This window comes from Rattus rattus, chromosome 9, assembly GCF_011064425.1.
Source record: "Rattus rattus isolate New Zealand chromosome 9, Rrattus_CSIRO_v1, whole genome shotgun sequence".
Lineage (NCBI taxonomy): Eukaryota > Metazoa > Chordata > Mammalia > Rodentia > Muridae > Rattus > Rattus rattus.
Window position 1 is genome coordinate 19,214,601 of NC_046162.1, and position 20,927 is coordinate 19,235,527.

Below are 20,927 nucleotides of genomic sequence, written 5' to 3' on the forward strand. Positions count from 1 at the left end.
CGGTAGAGGTCAACGGGAAGGGGAGTCTCGCTGATGACGGGCTTGATGCTGGCGATGCGGAAGCTGTTGTCGTGGTAGGTGTAATCGAACCTGGCGTTGATCATGCCTTCCTCAGAGAACCTGTAAATCTGCTTGTCCACGAGGGGCCCGACCTTTCGGTACCTGATGGTACAGGAGAAGCCCCCGCTTTGGAGATTCACCATCTTCAGGACCCCAGTGGTCTCGTCGTAGCCGAAGGTGACGGCGGTGCTGTCGTAGACGATCTCCGATAACTTGGACAGTTTTCCGTACTTGTAGAACACCTGGCGCCCGGTGCCCAGGAAAGACGTCTTCAGGATGCGGCCGTCATCACTGTAGTCAAAGATGACCGAGGCGTTACTTTCCGGTGGGTTGTAAATGTTCCGGATGTAGCCAATGGAGGTGTGCGTGGACATGCTGTGCCGGGCGACACTGGGCATGGTGACTGCGTGGAGGCGGTCAGAGGAGTCATATTCAAATATGTACTGACGCTGGCTCTGCAGCAGGAGGACCATGGACTGCGAAAGAAATGGGAACAGATGAGTTGGCTCTTTTTGACCAAGCAACCAAGTGATAGAGTTAACCCCATTTTAGAAGCCATGGAAGGTGAAGACTCTCCCCCCGCCATTTTTAAATTCCCTCCCCTCCTCCCCTCCCCCCTCCCTTTCCCTCTTCTCTCCTCTCCTTTCCTTTCCTCTCCTCTCCTCTCTTCTCCCTCCCTCCCCCTCATCTTCTCTCTCTCTCTCTCTCTCTCTCTCTCTCTCTCTCCCCCCTCCCTCTTTCCCTCTCTCCCTCTTCCCTTCCCTCCCTCTTTCAAGACAGTCATAGCTAGCTTGGAACATGCTATGTAGATCAGGCTGGCCTACAACTCACAGAGATCCACCTGCATCCCTCTGCCTCCCAAGCACTAGGCTTTAATGTGTGACCACCACACCTGACTGTGTGGAGAGCTTTGACCAAAGACTCATATGGCTCATAGGTTACTGATGGTTTATGGCGGCAATCAGGGCAGACCTTACCTTTAATGGGGATCTTGTGAAAAGGCATACTGACTCAGTGGACCCAGGCAGGGTTTGAGAGCCTACATCTGTGTCCCCATTCCAAAGATGATATAGCTTTGCCTGTAGTGAGTGGGGAGAGCCTGAGGGACTGGCAGGAAGCATGGGGTTCGTCCCCAGGTTCAATAACAACTCTGTTTAGAGCTGACATGCCACTGGCCACACTGGAGAGAGGCACACGCTATGTTTTACTGCCTTTGATAAAATCTGAAAGCACTTCTTCCTTTGAGAGACCAATACAAGATGAAATGCCCTAGAACCAGCAACTCCTCACAGAGGAACAGCCCCAGCAAGAGGCAGCTGGAAGACTCCTGTCTCCCTGACAGCCATTCCAGGGCATTTGATCAGAGTAAGAGTAGGTGAGGGCACTTTCTGCAGGCTAACTGCTCTGTATGTGAGTTATGCATATGCGTGATTGTGCATATATGCATACATATGTGCACATGTGTGCATGCATTTCACCATGCATGTCTGTGGAGGCCAGAGGTTCATGTTGGCTATCTTCTTTAATTGCTGCCTACTGTCTGTCTGTCTGTCTGTCTGTCTGTCTGTCTGTCTGTCTGTCTGTCTGTCTCTCCCTACCTATCTCCTTTTGAGAAAGAGTCTCACTATGCAGTCCTGGCTAGCCTGGAACTTGCTATGTAGACCAGGCTAGCATCAAGCTCACAGAGATCTGTGTCTGCCTTGTAAGGGCTTGGACTAAAGGCATGCACCACCATTTTATTTTCTGAGATAGGGTTGCTCACTGAACCTAAATCTACCATTCAGTCTAAGCTGGCTGGCCAGTAAGCGTCCAAGGGTTTCCTCTCTCCATCCTTACTGCCCTAGCACTGGGATTAAAAGTGTGCATCACCAAGCCTGATTCCGGAGATTTACATGAAGAGACAAGCATTTTATCCACTGAGCCATCTATCTACCCAGCTCCTGCAAGTTAGCCACATAATGTTTTGGTTAGAAAGGAAGACTCCAGCCTGTACAAAGGGCAAACCAGATAAAAGGACCTGCCCAGTGACAAGAGGGCCAGGGCAGCCTTTTAAAGTCTCACCGAGTGCTTTTAAGGGGCCTCTTCATCCACTAGACCTATCTCCAGCAAGGATTCCCAAGCCAGTGCTGTCAGACACGGGACTACGCAGAGAGAATCAGCTGGCTGCTTTGGCCAAAGTAAAGGTGTAGCGATGTGTCCCAGAGTTTCCAGCAGATTTCCTTCCCCTCGTGGCTTAATTTAGGGAAGCAGAAGTGACGCTGCGACTTCCTAATTCATACATAATGCTTTGTCTTGCTGTCAGCAGATGGTTTGGTTCGATTCAACATCACTGCCTTTTCCTTTCCCCTTTTTGTTTTCTTAATTAAATAAAACAATTCCATTACTGGCTGTCTAGCATCCTTTTCTTTTTTTTTTTAAACAATGGTAATAGCACCGAATGCTGGGAGAACATGAAGGGAGTCATGCAGAATTATTAAAAATGCTACGATGTCTTATGGCTGGATATCTCAGGCTGGCGGAGCAGGGGCAATGACAGGGTGGTGGTGGGAAGGGGGGAGCAGAAGCCCTGCTGATGGGCCGTGCGACATGGTCACCCACCTTGTCAAGGTAGGAATAGCTCCAGACTTTCCCATCAGCGAACATTCGGGACACAATCCGGCCTTGCTTGTCAATGTCTGTCCTCTCGCTCATGGCCCCGCGCTGGAGGCCGGCCAGGCGCCCGTTGAAGAAGTAAGAGACATTGACGGCCGCCAGTCCACTGCTCGGGAGCCACAGGAAGGGGCGGCCCACCTGGTCATAAATGATCCTCAGGGTGAACTTCCGGTGGTCGTCATAGATCTTCTCAGTGCGGATATTTCGGTCATAATCAATGGACAGGAGGTTCCTTCCATGGACCTGGAGAAACAGAAGGGTTTCGGTTTGAAAGGCGTTGAGCAGGCAGCTGTGGGGGGGATCCAGCTGGGGCGGTTAAGGAGTTAAGTTTGCAGAGGAGGAAGATCACGCTATTCCATTTGCCTTTTAAGCTTTTGTGTGTCTGTACACACTGGAAATGGCAAGGCTTGTGTGGTGCAAAGGGACTGAAAGGAGGCTGCTCTTGGTCAGATATGGCTGCTCTGGTAGCTGGGTAGCCTGTGCACCACACAATTCCAAAGGCTACCATCTCGATCTGGAACGTGCTCATGGTGAAATTGTGCAGTGTACCAAGCCCACGGCTGAATACCCCAGCCCTGACTCAAGGTGTGTGAGTGCCTTACCCTTCCTTACTCCTTGGAGTAAGACAATTTATATTTTTTTTCCGTAATATAATTCTTTTTTTGGGGGGGGGGGCGGAAAGCTATCTTCAGTCACCAACTCTAATAATCTTTAAGAGCAGGTGTTGTGATTTCTTACGAATTAATTTTGCGAAGGTGGCTAAAATGGGGTGCAGAGGGCTCAGCAACCCCCAGTTTACAGAGACCTGGGGATATAAACATAAAAAAGAAATGCAAGTACACAATTCCGATAGGAAGCCTCTTATTTGAAATGTCTAGAGGGAAACCTTGCCATTGTGAGGGATTCCAGACATCGTAGAGGAGACCTCTGCAGGGCTGTGAATTCCAACCAAGGGGAAAAGCGATTTCCTCAGATTTGAAAGGAACAGGGGAACATGTCCAGACATGATTTAATATTTATTTAGAAGTTGATCTGATCAAGAGGAATAAGTCTGTCTCAAAAGGCAGAGCCGGGAGACTATACTCTGGTTAGGGGCAGAGGAGAGAGACTCCTGGGACCCCAGATGCCCTGAGTGCATGGCTGCAACCGAAGGAAATGAAGCTGCCTCAGCCCAGACTCTTACAACATAATTTACTGCAACTCCACAAGTCCCTGGGGTGGCTGCCTAGAGCAGGGGTAGGGGGGTGGGGAGAGACATCAACATGTAGTCAAAGAGTTGGTAGCTGTCTGCGGCCTGACCCTCCTGACGGCAGCTGTGCTCAGTGAAGATGGTGGCGATGATGATGGTAAGGCTGACAAGACGCACCTGTGCTGAGCTCTGACACAGACAGGGGTCAGGTCAGGGGCTGCTCTGCCACTGCTCAGTTGGTACTCACAAAAATGTCACAAGAGGAAGCCCGGGAAGCACATAATGTATTTGGTGCCACACAGTAGGGGCTCTGAGATGGCTCAGTGGGTGAGAGTGCTTGCCGTGTAGGCCTGAGGATCAGAGGTCAGATGCCCCACATCGGTGTTAAAAGCTCAGTGTGTCCGGGTGCGCCCGTTAGCTCAGTGCTGTGCAGGTAAAGACAGGATGATGACTGGGGCTTGCTGGATGCCATCTAAGTTCTAGCTTCAGTGACAAACTCTGTCTCAAGAAAATAAGGTGGAGAATGACCGAACAGGATGTCCTCGTGTGGTCTCCATGTTTGGGCACAGGTGAACACATGAATACACCGCACGCACGCACGCACGCAGAGCAGAGCAGAGCAGAGCAGAGCAGAGCAGAGCAGAGCAGAGCAGAGCAGAGCAGTGAACTTAGGTTTGAACTTAGGCTTGTCTTATCTAGTGTTTACTTTGTCATTTGACCAGCTCCACGGCTCCCTGTGTTGGCTTCCACCAAGCATCTGGTGATGTGTAAACGGCTGAGGGGCCGTTAAAGCATTGTCTCAGCCCTAGGGATTCTCTTCTGTAACTTGTGGGGAGGTGGAGACTAACGTTGGTGCTACAGTGACTTGTATTCTGGGAAAAGCTCTGTGCACAGAACTTTGCTTTCTAGCTTCCTCTGGGGACAGGAGCAACCTACGAAGAGTAAGTGGGAGTTGCTGGCTGTACTCTTGGGGAGCTTCCTCTAAAGAAAGCTGAGAACTGGCAGCTTTTGCTCCTCCCACTTTCTACTTTTTCCTAAGTGAAAGACAATGCAGTGGCTGTTACCGAAGCATTCACCTTATGAATGTGAGGTGAGGTGTTTTGTTTTGTTTTGTTTTTTTGTTTGTTTGTTTGTTTTTTTAAAAGACAGTTTCCTGCTGTAGCCCAGTTTGGCCTGGAATTCACTTCTATAACTCATGCTGGCCTCAGACTTGTAGCAATCCTTCTGCCTCAGACTCCCAGGCATTGGCATCACAAGTACGAGCCACCATGAGATGATTTTTGAGGATGGAACCTCTAAGATGATGGCTCAAATAGGAAAAAAATAGCCAAGATCCGTGCTGACCCAGGCATCTTCAACAGTCACCCACACATGAATGAATGGGCTACTTATAGGCCTTATCATAAGACAATATAAACGTATATCTTACATAAGGGTCCGTTACTTCTTTTAGGTTTTATTTCACCTTAACATATATATATATATATATATATATATATATATATATATATATATATGTGTGTGTGTGTGTGTGTGTGTGTGTGTGTGTTTTAAAAACTTATTTATTTTTATTTTATATGCATAGGTGTTGCCTGCATGAATGTCTGTGTGAGGGTGTTCCAGGCTGTCACATCCCCTGGAACTGGAGTCACAGACACTTGTGACCTGCCATGGGGGTGCTGGGAATTGAACCCAGAGTCACTGAAAGAAACAATCAACCAGTGCCCTTAACTGCTGAATAGCCATCTCGACAGCAGTAGTACTAGATTTTGTTTGCTTATTTTATTTTATTTATTTATTTTATTCAGTGTAGCTCTGGCTGTCCTGGAACCCTGCAAACAAGGCTGGCTTTGAACTCAGAGACCTGCCTGTTTCTGCCTCCTAAGGGCTGGGCACGTGTGGTTAGTGTTTGGCTGTGAATGGGTGTTTCGTTTGCCTGCATATCTGTGTACTACTTGCGTTCAGTGCCCGTGAAGGCCAGAAGAGGGCACTACATTTTCTGGGATGGGAGTTGTGAGCTGCCATTTGGGTGCTGGGAATTGAGACCAGGTATTCTGGAAAAAGCAGCCAGTGCTCTTAACCACTGAATTCTCTCTACAGGCCCAAGCCTGTGTTACTTCTAATATCCACAATCTCCTAATATGTAAAGTTAGTACTTTATATAATTCACTTCATTTTAATCTTCACAATTTTTATAGAATCTCTCTTTCTGTGTGTGTGTGTGTGTGTGTGTGTGTGTGTGTGTATGTAGGAACACACGTATGGAGATCAGATGTCAATACTGGCTCTCTTGGGGTCTCACCAATTTGGCTAGACTTGCTGGAGAGCAAGCCCATGGTGTCGGCTCCTCCTTTCCAACACTGGGGTTAGGGGTGTGCACCCATCGTTTAAGTGGGTGCTGGAGGTCAAGCTCAGGTGCTCAGACCTGACTGGCAAGCACTTTGTCAAATGAGCCATCACCCAGGGCCCTAAGAACGGTGGTGACTGAGCTCTGAGGGTCGCTTCCACAGCTGCACAAGAGGATTGAGTTCAGGACTCCCAGATGCCCCAGGTCCTAGCTGTTTCCATGGAATTGTCCCTGAGAGGAGAGGACTAGATGTGTGAGCCAGTGTGGAACAGAGAGGGAACCCAGGGATAGAAACAGCAAGTAAGGTGGGGGACATCCGCGATGTGAAAAGAAACTCAACGGGTTAAGGGGGGTTTTCCTATGAACAGACTTAAATGCCTGGCAAGAGGGTCTGGGAGTTATAGTGAGAGAGGGGCTTTCTCCCTGTTAAAATATCCAACTTGACACGCTGTCCGAATTCTTGGGAACGGTGTTACAAGTCAGTCATCATTTCAGAGGAAATGCTCAGGAGGATAGACTCCCGAGCACACACGCCACTACCCAGGGAAGGCATTTTGAAAGTCGCTGGTTACTGTTAACTTTGCAAATGTAAAATTTCTATTAAAGGCCCAACCCTTCTCATAATTAAATGTAATAAATTCACTGAGAGCCCCACCAAAGGGTTCAGGCCGGTTGTGTAATCTAATCAGAAATATTTAATTCTAAGGTCATCGTCTATAAGGAGGGTCCTAGGGTTGGGTTGTGAGACAGTGGAGGGACCACCAGGCATGTTCAGCTTTCTGTGGGTGCCTGCCCCCCAGTTTAGAGCATGCAGGGGCTTTAATTTAGCCACACTGTTCTCTTATTCCAAATTAAATTACCCGACTCGCAATATTTAAATTAACCTTGAGGCTTCCTGGAGAACATAAAAGTTATTTTGAATTATTTTCACTGCCAGGATCAGCACAATTCCCTTCTCAGCCAGCTCGGCAGGCATTCAGCGATAGAGAAACCAATTTTTAAATTAATACAATTTTGTGTTTGTAAGGAAGCCATTATTTTTAATTATCGGGCGTTTTCCTCAGCCTAGCTTCCCCAGTTAATAAAACTCAGCTATTTAGCATGGTTTTTATTTTTGCAGAGGGCAGATTTTGGGAAATAGTTTCCCCTCTGGGATTTCCCCCCAGCGTGTTTTGATCTCACCAAGCGCATGCCTGTCACAGAAAGGCTCATAAAAAACCCTGAGAAAAGGAAACACTGTCGTCAAAATGGCCCTGCTGGGCTCATCATGGGTGACTCTAATTCAGCTCTAGGGGCAACAGGAGCGTGCGATCTGAGAAGCGCAGAGGAGGAAATTACACTGTGCTAGCCCCCCTCCCAGGAAATGGAACCATAACACAGCAGGACAGATTTCAGCTAGACACACAGAAGAACCTTTTGCTCACTGGGCTTCCAGGACGGGGAGACCCAAGGAGATGAACGAGGGAGGTTGTGAGAGTCTGCAGTGATTAAAGGCAGACAGGCTTGCCTCTGAGTTTAGCTATTCACTAACCCACAGGAGAAAACTGGCTAGGTGACATTCTCAGTCCTTTTCTGGGTCAGTCCTCGGGGACTTAAAAGCCCCCATGCCCAGATGCCACTGAATAAGACTCAACACCACTCGGGGATCAGCGCTTGTGCAGACAAAACAAGTTGGTATAAATTTAATATTAGCTTAAATAATGCATCATTAGAGGGGAGAGCCTCTGTAAACACATTAAATAATGGATTCCCCGAGCAAACATTATTTTTGGATGACTGGCTCTTTTGGGTGGTGATGGGGGAGGGAGGGAGGGGAGAGACCTGAATCTTGAGTGGTAGTTTGACACTGATTAACTGTGTCGTTCCAAAGCTACGTCTTCACTGACCGTGCCTCAATGTCCCATTTCTGATAGTTGAGTAGGTCTTTTACCTTAGACTTCCTTGTCCCTGAGACCATGTGTGATTATGGAGGTTGGAAGGGGATGAGTGTATGAGCTCTGTCAACGCCGACCATCTAAAGCACAAATATGGTAAATCAAGACTAGAGAGTGTGACTTAGGCCATTGGTGAGCATCGAACATCTGAAGGTGGCTCCAAAGAACAGTGACGAGTTATTTTGGAGAGTTCTTCTAACCTAGAACTAAGGCAGAGACAGAATGGAGTGACCTTTCATGGCGTCAACTCCAAATCCCATTCATTCATTCATTCATACGGTATTTACTGAGCAACTACTGTGTGCTTGCCACTGTGATGGACACTGAGACAGAGCCAGGCAATTTCCCGTCGGGAAGATGGCAGAGGCAGATGAGCTCCGAATGAGAACTTGTGTGGCCGAGAGAGTGGATTATCAGTGAGCAGGTGCAACACGGGGGTGGGACAAAGAAATTCCCAGAGACTGTGCAGGGCCACGAGAAGGACAAGAGAGACTCTGATAGGATGGCTGCCCTCAGCAGTCCTCTGTGTCACACAGGTTACACCTGTGGAGGCTGCCAGCCTGGCAAAGATCATCAACACTGGTTGCTCCAGCTCCCCTCAGCTAGTCTGTTCCGTCTATACTGCCCTTCTTTCTGCTCAGGATCTAGGGAACACTGCCCCTGCCAATTCAAGGCCATCAAACATGCAGTGGTCTTAGCATAGAAGGCCACCCTAGGGCCAGAAAATCCCCAGATTCTTCATTTGGTTTTCAGCTCAAATGCTGTTTTCAACAGAATAGCTTTGGCTTATCTCCCATAGTTCCCGTTCTTAACCTAGGCTTTTCTTCAGAGCATTGCCACAGTTTTGTTTTGTTCTGTTTTGTTTTTTGTATGACATTTATTTTATCATTGCTTGTGTTTCTTTAGTCACATCTAAGGGGTGTGTGTGCGTGTGTGTGTGTGTGTGTGTGTGTGTGTGTGTGTGAGAGAGAGAGAGAGAGAGAGAGAGAGAGAGAGAGAGATGTTTCCCATAACATCCTAATTAATGATTTCTTGCTTGTTTATATGTGCTTGTGATCCTAGAGCTTGGGAGGTTGAAACAGTAGGATAGGAAATTTGAAGACAGCCTGGGCTACATAGTAAGACTCTGTCTTAACAAGGAACAGAAAAAAATGGCCCACCCCTGACATTTACTGGATCCACATGCTCATGGGTATAGGATCATGACACAGCCATCCATCTTGGCTATCCCTTCCTACCCTGGGTGCCCAAATGTGCTTCCCTGTCTCCTGTCCCATTCTCCCTTGTCTGATTCCTGCATTTCTACTTTGCTAGGTCCTGATCACCCTCTTCATGCCCTCCTTAGCTCAGCCTGGTTCCCTTGCCCGTGAAAGAAGAGGGGCAGAGAGAGAGAGAAAGTAACAGCTTGGGGACTACAGTCTGAGGCCTGGGGTGGGTTCCCTACAGACTCTCTTTTCCCTTTATCCAAGTAAACTTGAGGGCTCTGGAAAAAAATCACAACCACAACCCACCAACCAGGGGGCTGGAGAGGGCTCAGTGGTTAAGAGCATGTGCTAAGGACCTGGTTCGAGCTCCCAGCATCCTGCTCACAACTGCCTGTAACTCCAGCTTCAGGGAATCCAAATACCCTTTTCTTGACAATGAGGGTACAGACACACACTCCTCATACACACATAGTTGCAAACAGGTCTTTTCCACAATAACAACAGCAGCAACCACAAAAGACTGTATAATATAACACATTGTCTAAACATGAAGTCCTCTTTGCTTAGGGAATTCATGGTTTAATGGGAGCCCAGAGGCTTGCCCTTCTAATTATGTATAATCTAAACTAATATTCAAATTCAAGGTGCTGCCAGCGGTTCTGGATGCATTAGCCATGCTCTCAAGGTCACATAGGCTCTCGTCTGTTTTGGTCACAAATACACACTGAGTGGTTAGTAACTGGGTCAAGACGACAGTAGGCATTGGAAAGAGAAAAACCATAGACAGGTGAAGAATTCGTGCACCAGAGCATGAAGGACCTGACCCATGCTGTGAGATGATAGGGTGCTAACAGACCTGCCTGGGTGGGCCGTTCCCCAGAACTGAGTTCAGGATGGTATGATCACACATACATGCCTACCCACAACCTTGTCCCGAGACATTATGATTTGCTACACACGGAAAAGTAATGCCCGCCAGTGGGTATCATACTAATTATACAAACCAAAAACAAAATCACCAACTCCCACTTCATACTGGAACGCCGCTAACACTGATACCAGCGTCGGGTGGAAGATTACCTCGGAAGCGATTTTTCTTTTGTTCTGATACCTACCTGTGTGGCTGTTGCTTGCACTTGCAATCTCTATGTAAATCACAATCAAGAAGAAATGCCCTAGTGTCATAGGCCCTCGTTTCTTAGAGAGAGTCAGACACAAAACCATGTTAGGAAAGAGGAGAGGTTTTAAATCATAGCGGGAGGGTCCGTTTTCAGCTGCCTCTCCCAGAAGCTGAGGAGAAAGACTTACTGGGCGTGGGAGTCAGGCTTCTTCTAGTGGGTTTCCTGGCCAGGTTTTGGAGGGATGGAGAACACAGAATAATTTGCTCCCCCCCTCCCACTCCCCACCAGGCTACATGGCTCCCTTGTAAGAGTCAGGTTTGGCCAAGTGATTAGACACTGGCCAATCACAGGTCTCCATCTCTCTAACCAGTGACCGGGAGCAGGGACGTGAACTGCACCCATGCTAGGCCGATCACAGTTCCTCTGTGGGACCTTTTATATTTTTGTGTTTTAATGAGGAGACTCTGTCCTCTGGTTTAACTAAATTGAGATGATGTAAGATTTTGGCCAAGTCTTCTTGACTCCCAGTGTGAAGAGAGTACCAGGCTACTGTACAAGAAAATTAGGTCAACTGCCAAAGCGAATTCTGTTGGTGGAGGGGAGGGGATATGAGAAAGAGGAGGACAACGTTAACCAGGTGATGTGTCGGAGTCTCTAGGGCCATCTCGTCTCCCGTGGTGGCCTACTGTGTGAGACAATGCATGTTCCTTTTTGCCATGATTATGATTGACAGGTTCTGGATAGATATGGGGGCGTGTGCTTCGAACTTATACCTTCTTAGGGTAGGGGAGAATTTACTTGGTAAATTCAAGGTGGGGCCTAAACATATTTATCACATCTTCCCACATGACACTTGTCACCAATAGGGTGATGTGGCATGGTCCCTGCGTTCGTGAGAGATTCTGTGAAGCAGTTGGTTTCGAAATGCCAGGCAGAATAGCGAGAGGAGCAGAGGAAAGCAACAGGCGGGATTCTTTTAAGAAAGAGACAAGTGTTTGAGAGGCGTGACAAAACTCTTGCCTCTCTTGACCTTGGACGGGGATTCTGTTTATGGCACTGCCATCCTACATGCGCTTTCATTCGTTAAAACTTGTTTCTGATCAGAGGACAGTGGCAAGGCGGGTTAGGACTTTGCTGGGAAATTTGGGCACATCTCAACATTGGCCTTCAGAACCCCAAGTTGTGAGACTTGGAGGAACTGGTGGTGCTAAGGAGAGGCCAGGGCATCTGGTTTAGTGTGTGACAATTGCCAGGTGCTCCCCTAACTCCTGAGACCCACGCCACATGCTGTCCTTGTCCTTGGGAGAGCGACCAATGTCATGCTGGGACCAGCTACATCTTCATGTTCCTGCCTGGTCTCTTTATCCTAGAAGGCATGGCTGGGGTCACACCGTCTCCCACACCTTTTTATTTTGGTTTTCAGTGTCTGGCCTCTCTCCATTAGTCAGCTCCGAGTCTGGCACAGCCTTCCTGGTCTACATGATCACGTGGAAGGCCTCTTGGAAGTCGGCACTGCATAGCAGCGAGGCTTCCTGCCAAATCTTATTAATCATGTGTGTTGCAACTCTCTCAGGCCCCTCCACTTCTCTCTCTCTTTGCCCCTGCTGGAGACCAGTTTCTAGTTTGCATTACCGTAACGGCTCTGAGGTGTCCCTCTCCTCCTGTCTGGTCTCCTCCTCATCTGTCTTCCTCTGCACCCTGGGAAGCCTGAGAGATCTTTCTAATCCACGAATCCCCACACATCACTCTACTAATTAAGCCCTGGGACGACTCTGTATGGCTCTCAGGATAAATACCAATCTAGTATAATATTCCCTTCTTTGTGGCCCTGGCCACTTTCTCTCAGGCCTCATGAGTTTTGGAGGTTTTTCTGAACCGGATACCCCTACCCCACTCTCCTATCCTGACCACCTTGAGGGCGTCTTTCTCTGTCTAGAAATTTCCTTCCCATATCTTGCCTGGCTAATTCCTGCTGCTCTTTCTTCAGAACTGACTCTGACTTCCCCAAAGCCCTCCCTGGTCTCTTGTCAACCTTGTGACCTGACTTGGTTTCCCCAAATCTTCTTTCTGTTTCTCCCCAACAATCAGAGAAATCATTTTCCAAGCTTCTTCGGGATTAACACAACTGTCCTATCCCGGGCGTGGGGAACGGACTTACGCCGCATTCATACTAACTCGCCAAGCTCCCTTGAAGTGTTTAAACTCTTCCTCTTCTGCAGCAGCCTCAGGGGCCATGCGTGCTTGATGTGGTGGGACCCCAACGTAGAGCAACTGGGCCTAGTCATCGTGAAGAACTGCTGTGTGGCTCATTTAGACTGTGATGGGTGAAGCTTTTGAAGCTTCGGGACCTATTTGTTACCTGGGCCATGGACTACCTGATCCTGGCTGCTACCGTACGTGCCCCTTTCTTGGTGGTGCCAATTTAACACCACGGTGCTAGACAAAGACTGGGCAATCATTAAACTCTTCTCTGAATGGATGCTAGATGCTTGGCCTCACGGGATGACAGAGAAGGGGGTGCAAAGAGTCGTCAAGGCTCACCACAGGGAGAGAAGTCCAGATCTCCCTGCTCTCAGACAGCCTGGTTGCTGTGGGAGCCGACAGATGTGGCTAGTTTAGGGAACTCATGAAGCACAGTGGGGGAAGGGCTCACCAAGGTCCCCAAATCCACATTGTACTCAGCGCCTCCCCCACACCTCTCCTCCAACGCCTCCCCCACAGTCACCAGGAGTTTCTTTTATTTCATTCACTAAACAGTTTATGAACTGAATTAAAATAAATGAGATGCAAATAAATTCCAGGCTTTCTCCCTCATTTTCAAATTACATTTTCAGTCCACTCAACCTGTTATAATCTCATAGTGATTTTCATTTAAGAGAGCTAAATGGATATGTGATTATTGTTACAGGAACGAATACCAGACAATTAAATGTTGAGGTGTTGATAGATAAAACTGTGTTTTGATTTGCATAAACACGATGCCAGCAAGTCTAACCCTGGCAGAAACTCAGTTATGAGACTTGCGTGCCTAACTTCTTTTAATTACCACAAGTACCATTATTAAGAATTTTTTAATATTCAGAGTTGGGATTATCGCCATTTTATTTTAGGGCCACATTTATCTTTATTTTGAAAACTTAGTCAAAACGCATAACTAATTTATCAAGGAAAAGGCACGATTACTACTTATAATCAACTTCTACGGGGCGGCATATCAAAAATCAATTACACAGCCCCGAATCCAGTCATTAAGGATTTAGCCACTAATCTCATTCCATTTTTGTCTTTAGGAAGATACTGCGGCTTGCAACTTTGCGGATATCAGCAGAGGAAGGAAAACATGGGAGTCTGCTGATAACCTAATGTGGAGAATTAAGCTCGAGCCAGACAAAGGCAGAATCTTAATATGGAGTGGCCTGGCTCTGCAGGGAGGTCACCTGGCTGGCTGCCTTTCAGAAGTTATGACCTAAGTTTGGCATTTACTCAGTCTTCTGCTCCCAGGGAGTCTAAAGCATTGTTTTGACTTTGCCTTGCTCTGTGGATGGCTGTCTTCCTAGGGCCTCTCTTGACCGGCGATTATCTTAGGTCTTTATTAGTCTGCTTCTTGGCTGTCTCCTCTTTCACGACCTTTGCCCTGGATGAGCGTGTCGGAACTCTGCTTGTGTGACATCTACCTTAAGTGTCCGGCACAGGGCCCGGCTCTAAGTGCTCAGTAAACATGGGTTGAAGAGGATGAAGACTGTTTCTGGAAGCCAGCTCCTTACCCAGGAGAAGGGTTGTCACCGTGGTAGAAGTAGGTCCCTCTGTGTGACAAGGCCTGACAGGAGCAGGATCCACTGTGCTCTGATCATCTAAACAGGGAGTTGTGTGGGACTGTGGCTACGGATACTGGCCAGAGAACAAGCTAGGAAGATGGACCTGGGGTCAAATCCTGGCTTCACCTTGAGTTTTAGCTATGGTGTCCTGACATTTAATTAGCTCTCTCCAATCTCCGTTTCCCATTTGAGAGCGGGGAGTGACAGCAATGAACTCGACAGGCTATTGAAAAGATTATAGGAGTGCAAAATAAAGTATTTGATGTAGTGCCCATAGCGTGGACGTCCTCAATAGTGTTCAGTCAGCTTTTGCACAGATGTCCTCAATAATAAGAGTGTTTTTGTTAACTTTTCCAAGATGTAAGTTAGGGCTGGTCAAGACTTCCTTCTGCTATGTATGTATGTATGTATGTATGTATGTATGTATGTATGTATGTATTTGTATATTTTTTGTGACCACACAGTACCTCCAAGGGTCTTCACGTACCCCGTGATCACCTTGTGTCTGCCATTTTTTCCAGAAGAACAACTTCTTGACTGTGAAGAACGCACTTTATACTTTTGTTCTTCGGCCAGCTAGCAAATTACCAAGCAGCGCGGTGGGAACCAGCCTTGGCCCATGAGTCACATGGTCCAGAGAGTGAATTCCTTGGGGGAGGAGACGGCAGGTGCAAAAAGAAGACCAATACCTTCTCCAGCTTAGGCACCCACTGAATTCATCCCAGGGACTGCTGCCCATCCATCTCAATAAAACGGAGTCTTCCTCAGACCCAGAGGAACACATCTTCCACCTTCTGAAAGTGGAAAGGCGCTCCGGAGATCTACCCGTTCCTCTGCCGTGTGAGGAAGGGGCCCCGTCCCCTCTGAGTCTGTGCCGGGCAAGAAGTGGACCCACTTACCCGAAGCTTCCTCCCAAAGATGGTGACTTTGCCTTTAATCTGTTCCTTCCTCAGGCGCCACTCGATGGAGTTCAGGCCGTTCTCCATGGGCAGGGAGATGTTGCAGCGCCCGATGGTGGGGGTGATGGTGCCTGCGAGGACGTGGGGCTCGCTGTGGAAGCTGACGCCCATGCCGTTGGCGTACATGACGCGCAGGGTCCCGTTGCTGCAGAGCTGGTAGCTGTTCCGCACTTGATCTGGGAGAATGGGAGTGGGGGAGGGAGCGGGGAGGGGGAATTATCCACTCGATTAGTCAGGAGAGAATAGAACCCCTATTTTTACAGGTTTCCATGGTACTTTGCAGCTGTCAGTCTGAGGCTGCCTTCAATTAGCACACACACAATGGGAAGGTGAGTAGAGGAGATGCTACTGATCCGCGGGAAGGAAAACATTATTAATATGTGGCACTCCAGAAATAATTATGCCGTGATATTTTTCTTTTACTCACTGAAGACTATTAATAGCACATTTAAACATTTAAAGATGTCTATTGCCTACACAATTTGTGTCAATCAAATCCCTGAACTTTAACATATATATTTTAGCTTATATGAAGAAAAGAAATAAATGAAAGGCAAACTGCTTCGGTTTTCCCTCCCCTTTGGCCCGCCATCTAACCCGAGGTTGATGGTCTAACCACAGGTCAGATGCACTGCAGAGCAAGTCCAGCGTTCGGCAACACAGGGCTGAGGAAAAAGCTACCTTCCCCTCTCTTGGCGGCTGGCCGTATCTCTGTGTTGCCAAAGAACTTGGGAAACACACGCAGTGTGTGGTAGATGGAGACAGTGGGTGCTGATAATGTGTGTTTATCTCCCCGAGTAGAATCTACACCAGTCAATCAGACTTCTGACCTTTTTCCTGTACCAAAGAATCGCACGCAGGAGCCCGCTTTGATGGGCACACCGTTTGCACATCATCTGGGTAAAGGAGCCAGGCTGGGCTGGGCTGGGCTCTGAGATGCTAGCTTTGGGGGGAGTGAGCAAGGGTGAACCTGTCACTCAGTGGCTCCGGCCATCATACAGAAGGACAGAATCTACATCATTAATCATCTGGCAGAGAGCAGAAATAGAGCCATTGAAACAGGCTTTGCAGAGGGATAATAGTCTAGAAATGTCATCATTTATCTGCCGAGACGACACTTTTATCCTTTGACAACTGGCTAGCCCACCGACATTATATCTTAATTAAAGGAAAAAATTAATCTGCAAAACGCTGTTCCTTGCCAGCCTCTGTGCTTTCCCTGGACTGCGATACAACAAAAACAACGGGTGGTCAGAGACCTTGGGGATCAGCGTCCTGGCAAGAGATTGCTCAAGAGCTTGGATCCAAGGCCAACCAACTCAATAAAAGCATGTTTGCAGTAGAGAATCGGAACGGAATGATGGAACCAAAATCCAGGGGCAGCCCTGGAGAATGAACGGTTATGATGTGGGTTGGGTTTTTAGAGGGTGAAGGAAAAAAAAAAAGGTAAGAAACAGGAAAAAAGTAGTCGGGGGAATCAACTCAGATGTTTTTAGATATGTAGATTTCTCCTGCTAACTGAACCTTCGGTGAGAGGGTTTGACGTGTCCTTGTGTCTGAGAGATCTATTTTTATTTTATTTTTATCCCTCTGAGACTGTTTTTCTGGAACAGTGGGTTTGCTGTAGATATCTGAATAGGACAGGGAGCTGAGGAATGTCCTGGATATTTAGAAGTTCTCTTAGGTGAGGGATGGCTGGCTCTGGGGCCTGCAGCTGAGCTTAGAGAGGAGGTTGGCTGGGGCCTTACCTTGTACCACGGTGTAGGAGGCCTCCACTGAAGAGAGGTTGGTGATCACAGTGACATCGTCATCACGGTTGGAGTTCTCAATGTCAATGGTGATGGATTTCTCCATTTCCCGGTGCAGGCTGGTCACCACCCCCGTGGGGCGAGTCACATTGGTCAGACGGCCCTCGTGGTCATAGCTGAGGAGAGAAAGGACAGTTGGAAGCACAGTCTGTGGGGACAGAAGTTTCCTTGGCATTTAGATGCACAGGAAGGCCAGACCCAAGGGGGTGGGGGATAGAGAGAGGGGGAGAGGGGGGGGTATGTTCTACACTGAAGTCCTGCTGTACCCAAACCTCCTTCTGCCCGGAGGAGTGATGCTATGTTTTTCTCGTACCTGTGATATTACTGATTGCAGTTCAGTGGAAACCTGTCCCTTGGAGCCAAGCAGGGCGTGCTTAACCTTAACCTCCTGAGCTGGTGGGAATAGCTACTTTATGTGTGAGCATCCTTTATGCGTTCCGCAGAGCTACCAAGTCAATGGTCCCCAACTATCCACTCTATTGTGTCTCACCTCTGCTGAGCGAACCACACTCTTATTTATTTTTAAGTGTGTGTGTGTGTGTGTGTGTGTATGTGTGTGTGCCTGCGCATGTATGTGTGCACGCACATGCCCATGAAAGACAGAAGAGAACACAAGATCCTCCAGAACTAGAGTTAAAGGCAGTTGTGAGCTATCCAGTGTGGATGCTGGGAAATGAACTTAGTCCTGCAGAAGAGCAGCCAGTGCTCTTAATCACGGAGTCATTTCTCCAGTCCCTAAACCACACCGTTTGCCTCAGGCATGTCCAAGTCTTAGTCTTTTGCAGGGATCACACCTCATTCTACTCCTCACCTGGTAGACCTCTCAGAAGTCAGCCTGGGCCAAACGGCACCCCCGTGTCCTGGCTACAGCACTAAAAACCCATCTTGGTCATGTAGTCCCAAATCAACCAAGCTCAGACACTCTAGCTTGCTGGGAGACTCATGGATCTCATGTCCTCAGTATTCACGTCTGACCATGGCACCATCACACTTGCTGTCTGCAAACTCCCCGAAGAGAGTTTGTTACAGAACTCTTCACCCCTTTCTAAGCAGGCAGGTCTGGTTTTGCTACTTCCAGGTGGAGAGTATTTGTCCTCATTAGAAGACCGCCGTAGTTGGACGTTTTAGACATTAGGGGAGGAAAATGGCTCTTCTCGTGGTCTGTATACAGAAGCCCCTGAGCTCTCCTGCACTGGCCCTTACAAGCAGCAGAGATGGGGAGGAAGACGCAGCAGTGAAGCCTTTGCTTAGGGCACGAAAAAGGCTATACATCTGGACCTCTGGCTGAAGGAAGGTCTCCTTCTGGACTGAGGAGAGGGACCCAGTTGGCAGGCTCCAAGTGATGGGTCCAGGGTGTGAGTGGGAATGAGTGTCTCCATGGAGGTGCCCGTGGGGGAGGCAGTGGGAAAAATTACTGATAAAACATGGAGGGAGCTGGGATACTGGAGATGGAGATCTGGATCAGTCTAGGAACGACACGGGAGCTGTTGTCTTTAGGGAGAAGAGGGAAGAGTCGAGCTCTAGGGATGCTAAGCTGCATGCCCAGTGGGTTGAAGGACGTCAGAAAGCTTAGTGAGCTGGGGGTCCCATCCCTTGCCTAGGGCAGTGTGTAGTGGGAATCCAGACAGCATCTCCCCTGCAAAGGCTCGATGCTGTTACCATGGAGGATACCCGGGCCTTCTCAGCCGAAGGGGGACCCCTCTACCTGTCTTTTTACCTACTGAGGCAGTGGTTTCTCAGATGGGGGTCCGAAGATTCTGTTTACACTAGTGACAGATTAGAACTATACCGAAGGATCGGTTATTAAAGTTTATTAAGCGATTACCTATACATAAGACAGAAACCTAGGCAGCCGTTAAAGTCGGCAGCATGGGTTCCTATTTATTGGCGCACACGTATGTGTGCACCGGCGCGCACAGAAACAGAGTGTGAGAGAGAAGGGAAAAACAAAGAACATTCTTCCACAGCACATGCGCTTCCAAGTATAGACAAAACATCTCTGAAAACAGAGACCTATTAATATTAACGGTGTTTTTCTAGGTGGGATTTTGACTAATTTTTGTTTTCTTTGAATATTCCTATAGTTTTTTATTTTAGTAATTGTAGCTTCTTTTCATATGAGCATAAAAATTATTTTAAAGTAAGGAAGTGATACCAAGATGATGCTTGGGCTTTGGGCGTCTTGCACAGTGCACGGCAGCACAGATCCATCGTCCCCCTCCCCTAGGACTATGTTGAGCGTAGTCTCTGGAACCCAAGCAGGATTTGAAGCCCAGTACCGCATAGCTCCAGGACGCCTGTGCTGGACAGGCAGCTGCCTCCTGAGAGGAGGAACTAGAGCTTCCTCTCTGGGGGAAGTGGAGGGAGATGGGATGGGCATCTCCGCGGCTTGCAGACTGACTTTCAGGGGGGGATGTAGCTGCTTTCCTGATGATAGATCTGCAGATTCAGCTCGCTGTGCAGAAACCTCTCTGCCCTCCAGACCGAGAACAGCGATCACTGTTCCAATAGGGGTCTCCATGTTAACTCAACAGACTTGGTAAGACCTTGGTGGCCACGTGGGGCTTTTGACTTGTTTATTTTTTTTTAAAGATTTATTTTTTTATTATAAATATATAAATACACTGTAGCTGTCTTCACATACACCGGGAGAGGGCATCAGATCTCATTACAGATGGCTGTGAGCCACCATGAGGTTGCTGGGATTTGAACTCAGGACCTCTGGGAGAGTGGTCGGTGCTCTAACCACTGAGCGATCTCTCCGGCCCTTTTGCCTAGTTTGCAGTCAAGCAGCCATTCGCCAAGCACCTCTCATGTGTGAGCAGCTGGTGCTAGCACTGGGGTTTGGATTGGAGTGAAATGGGCAAAACTTTGTGTCTCAAAAATAGATAAAAAGGCGAAGACTAAGACCGAGGCTGCTCTTCCCTACTCTGGGAACACGGCAGCGCAGCGCGGAATGATCCCCAAAGCCCGGTTCCTGCATCTCCATTGTGATTGGCTCTCCAAAAGCCACCGTCTAAGAAGGAGAAATGTGACTGTTTCCAGAGTGTCTCGATTCCGTTTGCGAGACCACAGAGCCCTGTTCGTTCTATAACATAACTGCTGAACTCCGTTCCACCGGAAGCCAGTCTTTAGACTGTGGCATCTGCTGTTTTCCCACCGGCAGGATTTGGAGGAGGAGTTGGCCATGCCCACAGGGCACACATCACAGGGCCTCTTTCTGGCGGGCCTGGCTTTAGGGACGCTGTATCTTCTACCCACTGTGGACCTCGGTTGCTAAGGGAGACTCTGACCCTCAGGACATGGGACCCACACAAGTGGGAATGGCGAGAGAGTCCAAAGCAAAGCACCCAGAGGACTAAACGTGCAAAGCACCCACTCAGTTCTGCTGTTGAGATTAAGTCCCTGTCTAACTCCCTCATCCTTCTTCACGCAGGAGGGGACGGAGGCAGTGATGAGCTTTATAGCCTCCCTTTAGTCTTGTTAGCATCTAGTCTTTGTTGAGGCTCCGAATGCCAATCTTTGCTGATTTTTAAAGACATCAATGGACGCTCACAACTCCTGGGCAGCTGCTACCACCTCTAATAGACATCAACACGGAAGCTCAGAGAGGCCGAGAAACGTGCCCAATGCCAACCAGGAAGCACATATCAGAGCGGGCGTCTGTACCACTGCCTCCCTGATGCCGAGACTTGGGGGCTTCCTCGTAAGCCAGGCTTTCTCCCATGGAAGGCTGTGCGATCTGACATTCCCTCTAAGGTGGACTCTATCCTGACTCAACAGCCTGCAACTGGGGAAATTTTAATTCCAAGGCTGGCCCTTCCTGGAACTTTCCGG

General features: G+C 48.3%; 1 protein-coding gene across 3 annotated transcripts in view; it reads right to left on the reverse strand.

The window, feature by feature from the left end:
• Tenm2 (teneurin transmembrane protein 2) overlaps window positions 1-20,927 on the reverse strand; it is a 935,438-nt gene that overhangs the window by 18,398 nt on the left and 896,113 nt on the right. For all 3 annotated transcript variants that reach the window (XM_032911994.1, XM_032911993.1, XM_032911992.1), the window contains 4 exons: window positions 17,031-17,206; window positions 15,223-15,458; window positions 2,659-2,955; window positions 1-536 (listed from right to left, as the gene is read on the reverse strand). The exon at window positions 1-536 is cut by the window's left edge and continues 1,079 nt beyond it. In XM_032911994.1, coding sequence (XP_032767885.1) covers window positions 1-536; window positions 2,659-2,955; window positions 15,223-15,458; window positions 17,031-17,206 — 1,245 coding nt within the window. The remainder of the gene's footprint in view (window positions 537-2,658; window positions 2,956-15,222; window positions 15,459-17,030; window positions 17,207-20,927) is intronic.